The sequence below is a fragment of the Thamnophis sirtalis genome, unplaced genomic scaffold, assembly GCF_051295495.1.
Source record: "Thamnophis sirtalis isolate CommonGarterSnake01/CBP01778 unplaced genomic scaffold, rThaSir2_p1.2 scaffold_2, whole genome shotgun sequence".
NCBI lineage: Eukaryota > Metazoa > Chordata > Lepidosauria > Squamata > Natricidae > Thamnophis > Thamnophis sirtalis.
The window spans coordinates 150,743,333-150,755,495 of record NW_028261382.1 but is presented as its reverse complement, the minus strand read 5'-3'; the positions used below and the strand labels follow the sequence as shown (position 1 = coordinate 150,755,495).

Sequence of the window (12,163 nt, the reverse complement as noted above, 5' to 3'; positions counted from 1 at the left end):
AGTTCTCTGCCTCGGGTGGTTGGGAAAGGCCCTGTGGGGCATCTAGCATCCCCCCCACGGGCCCAGAGCCTCAGCCCTATCCCCGGGATTGTGGGGGTGCCAGCTCCAGGTGCAGCTTCAGGGAGGGCAGCTCCATTCGGGGATAAGCCCTGCAGTCAGCCCTTGGTGATTTTGGCGCTGTCGTAGCATGCGCCAGCTGACCACGGAGCCACCGATCGCTCTAGGCGGCTGCTGCGTGGCTCCAATTTGATTTTCGCAGCGAGAGAGGTTTGGGGGTGAGGAGTGCATGCCTGTGTGCCGCGGGGCTCCCCCCGTCACTATTTGGAGCGGCGTAGGCTGCTGGAAGCCGGGCAAGCCGCATTTTTGCCATTTAGTGCTCTCTTGCCTCCGCACGGAGCTCTGGCGGCCATTTTGGCTGCCGCCACATGCGCGAGGCCTTTGCTTCGTTCTGCAGCTGTTCGGGAGGCTCCACTACGAGCTTCCTCCTGATCCAGAACCAGCAGGTCCAGGTCCCAGTGGGGCCTACAGGGGCCTGTTACTTCTCCTCCTGCATTGGACACATGAGTGGGGCATGGAGGAGGGATCGGAAATTCCCCAGGGCCAATGAAAGGCCCGATGGGGTGTGTGGGAGATTTGGTGCAGGGGTCTGAGGAGGTGCCCATTCCGAGGTCTGGCACGGCCCAGCACACGTGTCAGCCTCTGCTTTGCTGCTGCTTCAGCTGCCATTGTAACGGGGAGGGGGGCATGGTATTTGCGAGGGGAATCATGATGTGCTGGAGGAAGATTCTAGACGCTGACCTGACCATCTTACTGCACATGTGGAGGAAGGCAGTTTCCCGCCAAGGTTAACTGTCCAGCATTCCATCCTGGTGCTGTCTTTTGAAGTTAACTCCCCCCTGACAGTTGGGTGCATTATAATTGGACTATGGACTGGGGTGCCAAGGGGAGGGGATTGAATTATACATGATATTCTTTGCTTTTGCGCCTAATTAACCAGATTCAGCTTAGGTTTGCTACTGTTCGTTTATAATTAGTAAAAGTACACTTGATTTCAAACAAATGGAGTTGAGTGGTTTCTTTCCTGATTATTAAATGAAGTCGCAGCTGACAATAAGCTGAATCTCAATTGCACCCATCCCGGAGCGAACAACTTCTGAGGGGGGTGCCCTCACAAGAAGAAAAGAAAATGTCTTTGCATGAAAGCGACCAGGAAGAAGAAGTGGGGGCAGCGGCGGGACCATCTCTAACAGAAAGACTGGCCGAACTGAGAGTGGAAGAACCTGCCATCCGTCTCAGATGGACTTGGGGTGTGGGACAGAAAGAGGAACCTGAGGAATTACAAGCTGGAGTCACAAGAAGGAGGCCAAAGAAAAAACCAGCAGCTGACTGGAGTGACACTGGAGAAGAAGACTACAAAATCTCCCACGCCATGAGGCTCCTCGAAGAGGCATGGAGTGAACGTCGAATTCGAAAGAGAGCTGTGGAAAGGGAGCCAACAGAAGAGCTGGAGAAAAGGTACTCAATGCATAGCTTAAGGGAAACTGGAGGGACCGAAGGGGGGTGTGCACAAGAAAACCCAGAACCAGCCTCCCCCCCTGCGGCTAGAGATATTCCAAGAGCAGGAGGGGCCCCAGGCGACGCCAGATGGCTAAGCTCCCACCCTTAAGCGTAAACTATGATGGAGACCCCAGAGGCCTTGGGTTGTTTATTATTCAGGTCTGGAATTATATGGAAATATATGGGCCTGGTTTAGAGACAGATGAAACTAAAGTGAGAATGGTGTTGATGACCTTGGAGAAGAAAGCAGCCGACTGGATGGTCGGGCTACATAAATGCAATTCCCCTCTCCTGAGGAATTTTGATGATTTTATGGCAGCTATGAGAAGAAGGTTCGACGATCCTTTGACCGAGTGTCGCGCTAGGCTGAAATTTACGGCCCTTAAACAGGGAAAGAAAACTGTGCCTGACTATGTGCAGGAATTTCAGGAATTGTCAGCCTATATGAGGGGGTGGTCGGAAGAGGCCTTGCTGGATCAATTCGCTGACGGCTTGGATAAAGATGTTTACCAGCAATGCATAAAGACGCCTTCCCCGTCGTTTAGAAACTTGGTATGAAAACGCAGATGTGGAATTGGATTTAGTCAGACTGCGTTGCATGAGAGAGGGAGAAGTTGAGAAATGCCCCCCAGCACCTCCTAACCCCCCCCCCCGCCCAAGGAGTGAAGGCAGGGGAACTTTTGCGGGCAAAGCCAAGCCTTTCGCTTGTTTCCACTATAGAAAGGAGGGGCATCGTGCTATGAATTGCCGCGTCAAACTGACTCAACCTGTTCCACCCCCCGGAGGGAGGGGAAACTGGAGAAGACGCCAAGCAAGAGGAGGGAGGCTGCCTTCGCTGCTGAGAATGTTTCTCGACGCTTCGAGCCAGAGGAGGAGGGAGATGGAAGCCCCAGCTCGTCTGACGAATCTGATGATGAGAATTCTCAGCGCTGGGTAAGTTCCCGATCTGGCCCTATGCTCATCCCAATTGAGCTTAGAGTGCCCTCTTCTGGCGCAATAGAGAAGCTTTTAGCTCTATTAGACTCTGGGTGTTCCCGTTGCATGATAAGCCCTGAGATGGTGGAGAAACTGGGCTTAAAATTAAAGACTTTAAAAGTCCCTATTGCTTTTTGCCAAATTGATGGTTCTATTGCGGGAGGCGGCCGTGCTCATTTTTCCACTGAACCCATCGAGATGTGGATGGGTACCCACCAGGAATTAATAACTTTTATTGTGGCGCCTGGGATGGACTGGCCCCTTATCCTGGGACTCCCCTGGCTCCGTAGATGGAACCCACGCATTAACTGGAGAGAGGGTTGGTTACGGATTCGAACAACCACACCCCCTGAGGGGAAAGTTGAAACTCCAGGCTCTGAGACTACTACCCCCACACTGGCAGCCAGGGGGCAGGAGAGAATTGAGGGGGAGGAGAGAATTCCAAAGGAATATTGGAACCTCAAGGATGTTTTTAGTGAGAAATCTTCTGATAAATTGCCCCCTCACAGACCCACAGATTGCACCATTGATATTTTACCTGGAGTAAAGCTTCCAAAGCCCCAAATATATTCAATGTCCCCTAGAGAGATGGAGAAAATGAGGAAGTACATTGATAAAAACTTGGAGAGGGGTTTCATTGAGCCAGCAAGACCCAAGGTAGCAGCGCCAGTATTGTTCAGAGAAAAGAAAGATGGCTCCCTCAGATTATGTGTGAATTTCAAAAACTTGAACTGCATCTCAGCTCAGAACCTGTACCCATTACCACTGATGAAGGACATGCTGGCCCAACTGGTGAAGGGTCGTATTTTCACTAAGTTGGACTTAAGAGACGCGTATTATAGAGTCAGAATTAAAGAGGGGGACGAATGGAAAACTGCTTTCAACTGCCCCCTTGGTTGATCCAATTTCGAGTAATGCTGTTTGGCCTGCAGGAGGCGCCAGCAGTTTTCATGCAGCTGATTAATGAGGTTTTACATGACCATCTTTACAAAGGCGTAATGGTCTATTTAGACGATATCCTTATTTACACGGAAACACGTGAAGAACATGTGAGGCTTGTTCGCACCGTGCTGAAAAAACTCCGGGTGGCTGAACTCTACTCCAAATTATCCAAGTGCAAATTCCATCAGGAGAAGGAGAGATGCTATTGCATCTCCCACAGGGGTATTGAAATGGACCCCGCTAAGGTCAAGGCGGTCACCGAGTGGGAGGCCCCTCGTACACGTAAGCAATTGCAGAAGTTTTTGGGCTTTGCTAATTTTTATCGTCAATTTATTCCCTCCTTTGCTAAAATAGCTCTCCCAATAACTAACCTTCTTAAATCTAAGGGAGGGGCCATACCCAAATCTAGCAAGCTGCTGGATTGGACTATGGACTGTCAAGCTGCTTTCGAGAAGTTAAAGCGCCTTTTTGCAGAGGAACCAGTTCTCAAACACCCGGAAATGGACGAACCTTTTGTAGTCCAAGCTGACGCCAGTAATGTGGCTGTGGGAGCTGTACTACTTCAAGCTAATAGCCAAGGTAAATTACAACCCTGCGCTTACACCTCTCGCAAACTAACCAAGACAGAGAGACATTGGGCCATTTGGGAGAAAGAAGCTTTTGCTGTTCGCTGGGCTCTGTCCACATGGCACCATTTTCTGGAGGGCGCCAAACACCCTTTCGAGGTGTGGACTGACCATAAAAACTTGGAAGCTTTGAGAACGCCCAGGAAACTTTCTCCTAAGCAGATGCGCTGGGCTCAGCATTTCAATAGATTCAATTTTACCTTGAAATACATTCAAGGGGGGGGGGATTTTATGGCTGATGCTTTGTCCAGACTCCCTCAGTACAACTGTTCTAAGCTCAGAGTGGTCCAACCTGTCATTCCCGCGAAGAGCCTCGCTGCTCCTGTTGTTACTAGACGTCAAGCAACCTCTAAGGTGGAGGTCACTCAGGACTTTCTTTCTAACCTAAAGAAGGCTCTTACTGGAGATGACTGGTTCCAACAGCACATGGATGAATGCACTATGAAGGATGAATTGCCCTGGATTGGAGCGAAATTATATGTTCCTGTATCCATTAGACCCATTGTTCTTCAATGGGCTCATGACTCCCGGATGGCTGGGCACTTTGGATTTGTCAAGACTCTACACCTTGTCAAGCGGCAATTTTGGTGGCCCGTTTTGAAAAAGGACATTGAGACATATGTTGCCAGTTGTCCCATTTGTGCTGCTGCTAAACGCCCTCCGGGTAAGCCCCAGGGATTACTCCAGGCGGTGGCTCACCCAGTGACCCCGTGGAAGGAGATCTCCATGGATTTCATTGTCGAACTTCCTGAGAGTCAGGGACACACTGTTATCTGGGTTGTTACGGACTTATTCTCCAAACAGGTCCATTTCATCCCTTGCTCCAAGATTCCCTCTGCTAAATCTCTCGCTAAGATGTTCATCTCTCATGTTTATTGCTTGCATGGGGTGTCTAATCTAAATGTATTGCTCCTTATTAATTGAATTCTATGTTGTTGTTTTTTACTTTAGGCATTAAAAAAACTAAAAAAAAATAGTTTTCTCCATGATTTTTCTGGATAAGAATTTTTACCTGGTGCTTCCAATTCAAATGATAAATCCTTACTTTGCTTATTATGGTGTAAATTAATTCTATTCTAATCTTCCTTAACTAAATATATTTATATTCCTTGGATGAAGCAACTTGCAGCTCTATGTCAAATAAATTTACTATTATTTTAATAAGGTCAGAATTTAATGCTCATATGATTTTTCTAATATTTTCTAATATTTCCTTATAATTATAACATTAACAAGCCCCAAGAAACAATACATCAGAAAGACATGCACAATCAGAAAGACATGCACAAGTTAGTCTACTTAAGATCCAAAATTTGCAGTTTATATAAACTTCAGAATAGGTACAAATGAGAAAGCAATTAACAGGGGGAGAGAGAAGATGGGGGAGAGACCTATAAGCAAGTGCCAGGCTTTACCTGAGCATTAGTGCTACATCTGGTCCTTGCCAGGAAAAATAACATATATGCTAAGGGATAAATTGACAGTTTCCTTAATCAAATATAGAGGTAGTTTCTGCTGAGATTTTCACTTTGTGTGTTATTCACAGTACCACAATAAATTCACTCCATTATCTAGACAATGATGCAGGCAAAATATTGGTTATCAAAAGTATACATTAAATGAAACCCAACCATATGTATTATAGACTATACATATACATAGACTTTTGTTTCCAAAATACAAAATGAAAGAGCCAATAAGGTCAGGAGGAGGGGAAAAAGAGCTAGGAAAACAAGGGTAGAGCAGCATCAGGTGTTAAGTGACCTGTTATCACTTTTCCACCAATTTAGAATTTAGCTTAATATCAAAGTATAGTCTCTCCATCAGGGATAATTCACCCCAAGAAAGTTATTTGCAACTCCTTAAAGCATCTAAGATGCTAAAGAGTCACATTATTATCCTCCAAAGCAGCCATGAAATCCAGGGAAAGAACACATATTAGTTTAAAATTGTAAACAAGAAACATGTTTGTGCTCTCATACACTCTGGATCAAGTTTCCAAGTTTTAAACCAAAGTGCTACACAGCCCTATTCCCAAGGAGAGCCTTCTCTGTGGCTGCTCCGACCCTCTGGAATGAACTCCCCGTGGAGATTCGAACCCTCACCACCCTCCAGGCCTTCCGCAAAGCCCTTAAAACCTGGCTGTTCCGACAGGCCTGGGGCTAAAGAACTGTTGCCCCCGTCTCGAATTGGTATGACTGTTGTGTTTTAAACATGCATTGTTTTTTATGTCGTTTTAAATTCTTGTTTGTATCCCCCTTCCCTGGTTGAGTTGTGAGCCGCCCTGAGTCCCCTTCGGGGAAAAGGGCAGCATATAAATAAAATCAACATCATCAACATCAACAATTAAAATCTTTAGATTAGACACAAAAGATGTCTAATCTATCTTGAACCTAACCCAATTATAAACATAAAAAATTCTACTAAGCTAGTTGAGCAAAAACTCTAATTCACATCAGGCATCTTCCCACTTTACTACATATAGGCCATGCACATCTCTATTACTAATAAGACATTTAGTAGTTACTCTTGACTTAGTGTAACCATCAATGACTATGCTAAAAAAATATCATTCCCATGAAGTAAATTCAAAAGGTACACAGTAACAGTTAAATGAATCTGCTCCAATCAACATCCTAACACACAAAGCATTTACTATGAACAAGTGACACAAGCAGTGCTCTCATATCAATATTATACCCAACAGTGAGAAACTTCTAGCATTTCAAGGACATTTCCAGGCTTTGTGCAACATGTTAATGGCTGTTTTGCAAAACTGGAGAGACATCTGAGGAGGAGATTTAGGGGATTTTAAGGAGCAAAATGGTGCTTTAAATTAAGGGGCCACTTAACGCCTTAATCCTTCTCCCACAAATGGCTGAAATTTTGGTTCCATATATAAATGAGAGGCAGCTTTCAAGGGCAGCAAAAGGGATACATCAACTACAGTGCTCTAGATACTCTTGTTATGCACCTGATTTTTATATATACAAATGCACATATACTAAAGGTAAAGGTTCCCCTCGCACATATGTGCTAGTCGTTCCCGAGTCTAGGGAGCAGTGCTCATCTCCGTTTCAAAGCCGAAGAGCCAATGCTGTCCGAAGACGTTTTCATGGTCATGTGGCTGGCATGACTAAACATCGAAGGTGCATGGAACACTGTTACCTTCCCACCAAAGGTGGTTCCTATTTTTCTACTTGCATTTTTACATGCTTTTGAATTGCTAGGTTAGCAGAAGCTGGGACAAACAACGGTAATGGGAGCTCACTCCGTTACGTGGCACTAGGGATTTGAACTGCCAAACTGCTGACCTTTCTGATCGACAAGCTCAGCATCTTAGCCAGTGAGCCACCGTGTCCCTTGTACACATATACTATACAAACAATTTAATAAATAAAAATCAGATGCATAACAGAAGTACCTAGAGTACTGTAGAGTTTGTGTATGTGTGTGTGTGTATGCCAAATATACAGTAGCCTGCTACAGTTACTGCACTGGTGGATATCTCCTATCTATAAAAGAAAGAAAATATAATCACTTTACACTGGCAAGACAATAAAAATTAAGGAAAGGGAGTTTATTTTTTTAGAATGTAGAATACAGTGATTGGATAGAAAGGCAATTAAAACAATAGCCTAGTTTTTCATACTAAGCTTCTTCACTAATTATTTTCAGTTATACTTTTCCTCCTTGACAATTAAAGTTTATAAACTTTATAAATAAAATAAAGGTAAAATATGGTTGATTCTTTACTTTGCACTGCCATGTGGCTTTCTTTCTTTTTTTTTTAACAGTATTGTATACTGGAAAGGGTCCTATTATACCCTGATGTTGTACACACTACATTAATATTCTTGAAGACCGGTAATCAAACATTTTAAAGTTACATTTTTATTATGAGGAAAAAGAAGAATAAATAAGCCATATTGACTTATTCGTGTGGGTTAATATGAAAAATGAAATTATGCACAAGGGTGTAGATCTAATTCAGCTACCTAAAATTCAATGCATCATACACCAATTTAATCTGTCTCTTTAGTAGAATACTAAACCATTGGCTACCTGGAGTAATCTTAATTGGTTAGGAATCTATGTTCTACGAGATTCAGCCCAGCTATATTTACACAACAAGCTATTCCATGGTTAACTGAAGTATAGTTTATTTATTTAACCAAGTGCCTGAATCAACAACCACAGAACTATACACAAACTACATAGGTTCATTTCTGAGCCACAAACTAACCAAATGTTCAGTTTAGTATGTTTGAACACATCCCTCATATTAGCACAACAGTATCACTCCCTAAATCAGTACATGTGGTCATGTAAATAAGTCTTAATAAGCAAACAAAATCTTATTTTTGTAACAGTAACATTTTTTGTGTTAATACCACATTAAGCCTCCATCAATCTCTAGGGCAACCCTTTCAATATCAAATAGTACATGGATTCTATTGGTTGGAAAACACATGACTCACACAATCATCTTAACCTCTTTGATGTAAATCAATTTCTTTGACTTATTTGAACTGAGTTCCAATTCTCAAAGGAGTTCCATAACACATTACAGGTACTTCTCATTTGAAGTGACTTATGATCAATCCTTGCGCTTACAAATATTGCTGCCTCCCTGCAGTCACATGACCAAAATTTGGACACTTAGCAACCAGCATATACATGTTGGCAGTATCTTGGGAGTCATGTGATCACCATTTGCAACCTTCTCATGGAGCTTTGGACAAGTGATGTTAATGAGGGAAGGTGAATTCACTTAACAACCATGGCAATTCACTAAACAACTGTAGCAAAAAAAAGTCATAAAATTGGATGCAACTTGCTTCACAACTGCATCATTTAGTGATGAAACTTCCAGTCCTGATAGTTGTCATAAATCAAGGACTCCCTATAGTGGGTCCCTTGACCCAAACATAAGCCTACAAGAATGAATTATTTTAATTAGAGAAAACAGAACTGCCCCCTTCTAGACTGAGTGCTGATATAAAAAGGTTTTGTCAAAATATCTCTAGTAGCCTTCTTCAAATCACTATCATTATCATACATGCAAGACTTCCAGAAATAAAAAGATCTTGCCAAGATCTTGCATTTAAGCGGGTGGGGGTAACCCTCAAGGAAGCCTTCCCTTCCCATTTAATAGAAACCAAAAAAGGAATCAATGCCACTCACCAGTAAGCAGTCCGAATTCACCTCAGATTTGGGGTCTTTTATCATCATCCCGATTTTTTCAAACCGGGACTCAAAGCTTTCTCCCGTCGACATAATGTTGAAGAGGCGGGTCTCCTTAATCCACAGGAAATCAAATCTGGAGGACCGGGGGGGGGGAGGGGGTTGGGGGGAGTTTGTCTCCCTGAGTTCTCCCTCTCAGAGAAGAGCCGGAGACTGGCTGGGGTTGTCCCTTGTCCTCCCCCCGTTACACATCGTCGCGCGAGCAAAGCGAACGTCGAAAACGGGAAGGGAGGCGCGTTCTCGGTTGCCCCCGCGAGTCTCTTAGGCTGTGCTCCCTAGCCCGCCGGTGCGCTCTGGTCTCCAGCCCGAGGCCCTGTGTCGAAGGAACCACATTTTGTCCCGATCAGCGTAGCGGTTCCTCCCGCTTCTCTTTGGGTATTATTAGCTGCAGAGCAGCAGCTTTGAAAGAAGGGAAGGAGGGGTGGAGGGAAAGCGCGAGGCCTACCATGAAAAACAGGAAACTTTCTCAGCGGAGCTTCATCCAGCTGCTCCCTCCACCGAGGCTCGGGCCTGAGGCGGCGCACGGCTTCATTGCGTACTCAAGCCACGGCAGAGGCAGCGCGGACGAGCCGCTTCAAGAGGCCCCCGCTAGCCCCCCACCTCTGGGTCGGGAAAAGCAAGCCGATGCCTCCGCTTTGCTCTCCAGATGCGCGAGTTCTCTTCGGCCGCCGCGTAACGGTTGAGATGCTTTCTTCCTCTCCCTCGCTCCCTTTCTCCCCTCCTCTTCCGCGGCTTCTCCGGTTGCTGCGTTTCCCTTCCCTTTTTTCCTGATGCCGACCGGGGAGTCAAAAGTCTCGGAGAAGTAGGTGCAGCTTGCTTGAGTTCCGCTGCTCTGCTGCTGCCCCACCTTAGTCCGTCGTGGCGCTCGAGTGGGGGTGGGGAGGCGGGGGAGAAAAGAGAGAGAAAGAGAAAAATGCAAGCTCCTTCCAATGGCAGAGATGAGCGAAGGCAAAAAAGTACAAAGCCGCAGGGTAGTCACTACCGCCTCAGTACACTAGCTAATCAAGGAGGGAGCCCTCTCACAAATATGTCCGCCTTCCTGTTCAAATAGTCTAAGCCAGACCGGAGGTAAGGGCGCATGCGCCGGGGAAGAACCACCGCCGGCTGTGACCGCGGCTGCAAGCGCGCGCATGAGCGTGAGGGCCTGTCCTCCTCTTTCTACGCTTAGACGCGACCCCGTTTCGCTTCTGCCTCTTTCTCACGCCTCACCAAGGAGAGCGCGAGAATTAACGGCCGGTCTGCGCACGTGAAATCTTGAGATGATACCAGGCGACGGCCTGCATATGTGTGTGTATACACACACACACACATACGGTAATATATAAACTATGCAATAGCATCCAACGAATAAATCTGTTAAAGCTGGATTTGCCAGCGTTCAAATTCCAAAAAAGACGGGGATCTACATGGCAGCAAATTCAGAATTGTCCAAGGACAGTTTCTCTGTGCAGTGGATTAGAGGATGTGCTTAACTCCTCTGGAGTAGATTCTTTGTGCAGCGCCTGTTATTCCGTGCCACTTTTTTGAAAGGTTGGCAATGTTGTAGTTAAATCTTCTTGTGTGGATTGTGTGGTAGTGAAAGATGTGTGTCTTCAGCACCCTGGATGTTTCTCATTATGCATATCCTAAGTGGAATTCACGTTTAACGAACTCAAATCTAGCGAGGTGGACAATTGAGCAAGAAAATTTTTACCATGGGTTGTTAAGTGAATATATTTTGAGAAAATAACAACTCAATGACCAACAAAGTAAATCATAAGTTGTTTTTTATTGGCCTTTTGTTGGAAGTTTGTGATAAATGGTTTGTGGCTTAACCAGTCACAATGATGCTGCTTGTTAGGGCAAGTTCATCCAGAGAGATCTTGCCATCGATCAGGAGGTCCTCTCTGCAAAAGTTATGAAGTAGACTGTATGGGCTACAAAAATCTGAATGATTAATATATGTCTGTGAAAAGACAATATTCAGAAAGTATGTTAGCCTTTTCTGATGGAAATCTAAATTTCATTTTCATGGACTGGGAGATTTCCTTTGATTTCATCTTAAGGGAAACACTAGGTTACTTTAGTGCTACTGTACTTCCATTAATAAAATACTTGTTTATCTCTTACTACTTTTCTCATAAAAGGTTGCTATCTTCTTGTCACAAAATCATTTAATTTGTATTATTCACGTGAAGTATAAATTTGCATATACTAAATATAATATGTACCAGTTACCTGAACAATATCCAAATTTTGTTTTTTGTTCAAGAGTCAAATTCTGTTGCCTTCCCTTTCTTTACTAATTTAGCATTTCAAGGGTATACCATAGAGTAACTTTCGGTGAAATCATTAAATCACACATTATTATTTTGCAGCATCTATCACATGGGGCATTAAGTATTTGCTACCATTTTTCTTAATTATTTAGGGCACTGATGGCGAACCTTTTCGGCACCGTGTGGCAAAAAGGGAGCATGCACATGCGCACAAGAGGAACTGCTCAGGGGGCATGCGCACACTGGAAAATGAACTTCCGGTTTTTGGCACACGCAGCGTGGCTTGTTCCTCTTCTGATTACTGCCACACATGCATGTGTGATGATCAGCTGGCTGGCGCGTATGCTCCCTCTGGAAAATGGATCACCTCTTCAAGTTTCCAGCACTGCCGCACACATGAAGGGCAGCTGATAGTTGTCCACGCATGTTCACCAGAAATCCGGAAGAGGAACGGGCAAGAGGATACAGGGTCTCTGTGCGCATGCCCAAGATGGTGTCCTGTCGTGTTTGAGGAGAGCTTTGGGGAGATTATTGTCCTTCTCGGGGGCTTGCAGGGGT

General features: G+C 44.9%; 1 protein-coding gene across 3 annotated transcripts in view; it reads right to left on the bottom strand.

The window, feature by feature from the left end:
* Positions 1-10,401, bottom strand: part of ROCK1 (Rho associated coiled-coil containing protein kinase 1) — a 121,305-nt gene extending 110,904 nt beyond the window's left edge. For all 3 annotated transcript variants that reach the window (XM_087707203.1, XM_087707204.1, XM_014067455.2), the window contains exon 1: positions 9,288-10,401. In XM_087707203.1, coding sequence (XP_087563329.1) covers positions 9,288-9,380 — 93 coding nt within the window. In that variant the 5' untranslated portion in view covers positions 9,381-10,401. The remainder of the gene's footprint in view (positions 1-9,287) is intronic.
* Positions 10,402-12,163: the final 1,762 nt, after the last annotated feature.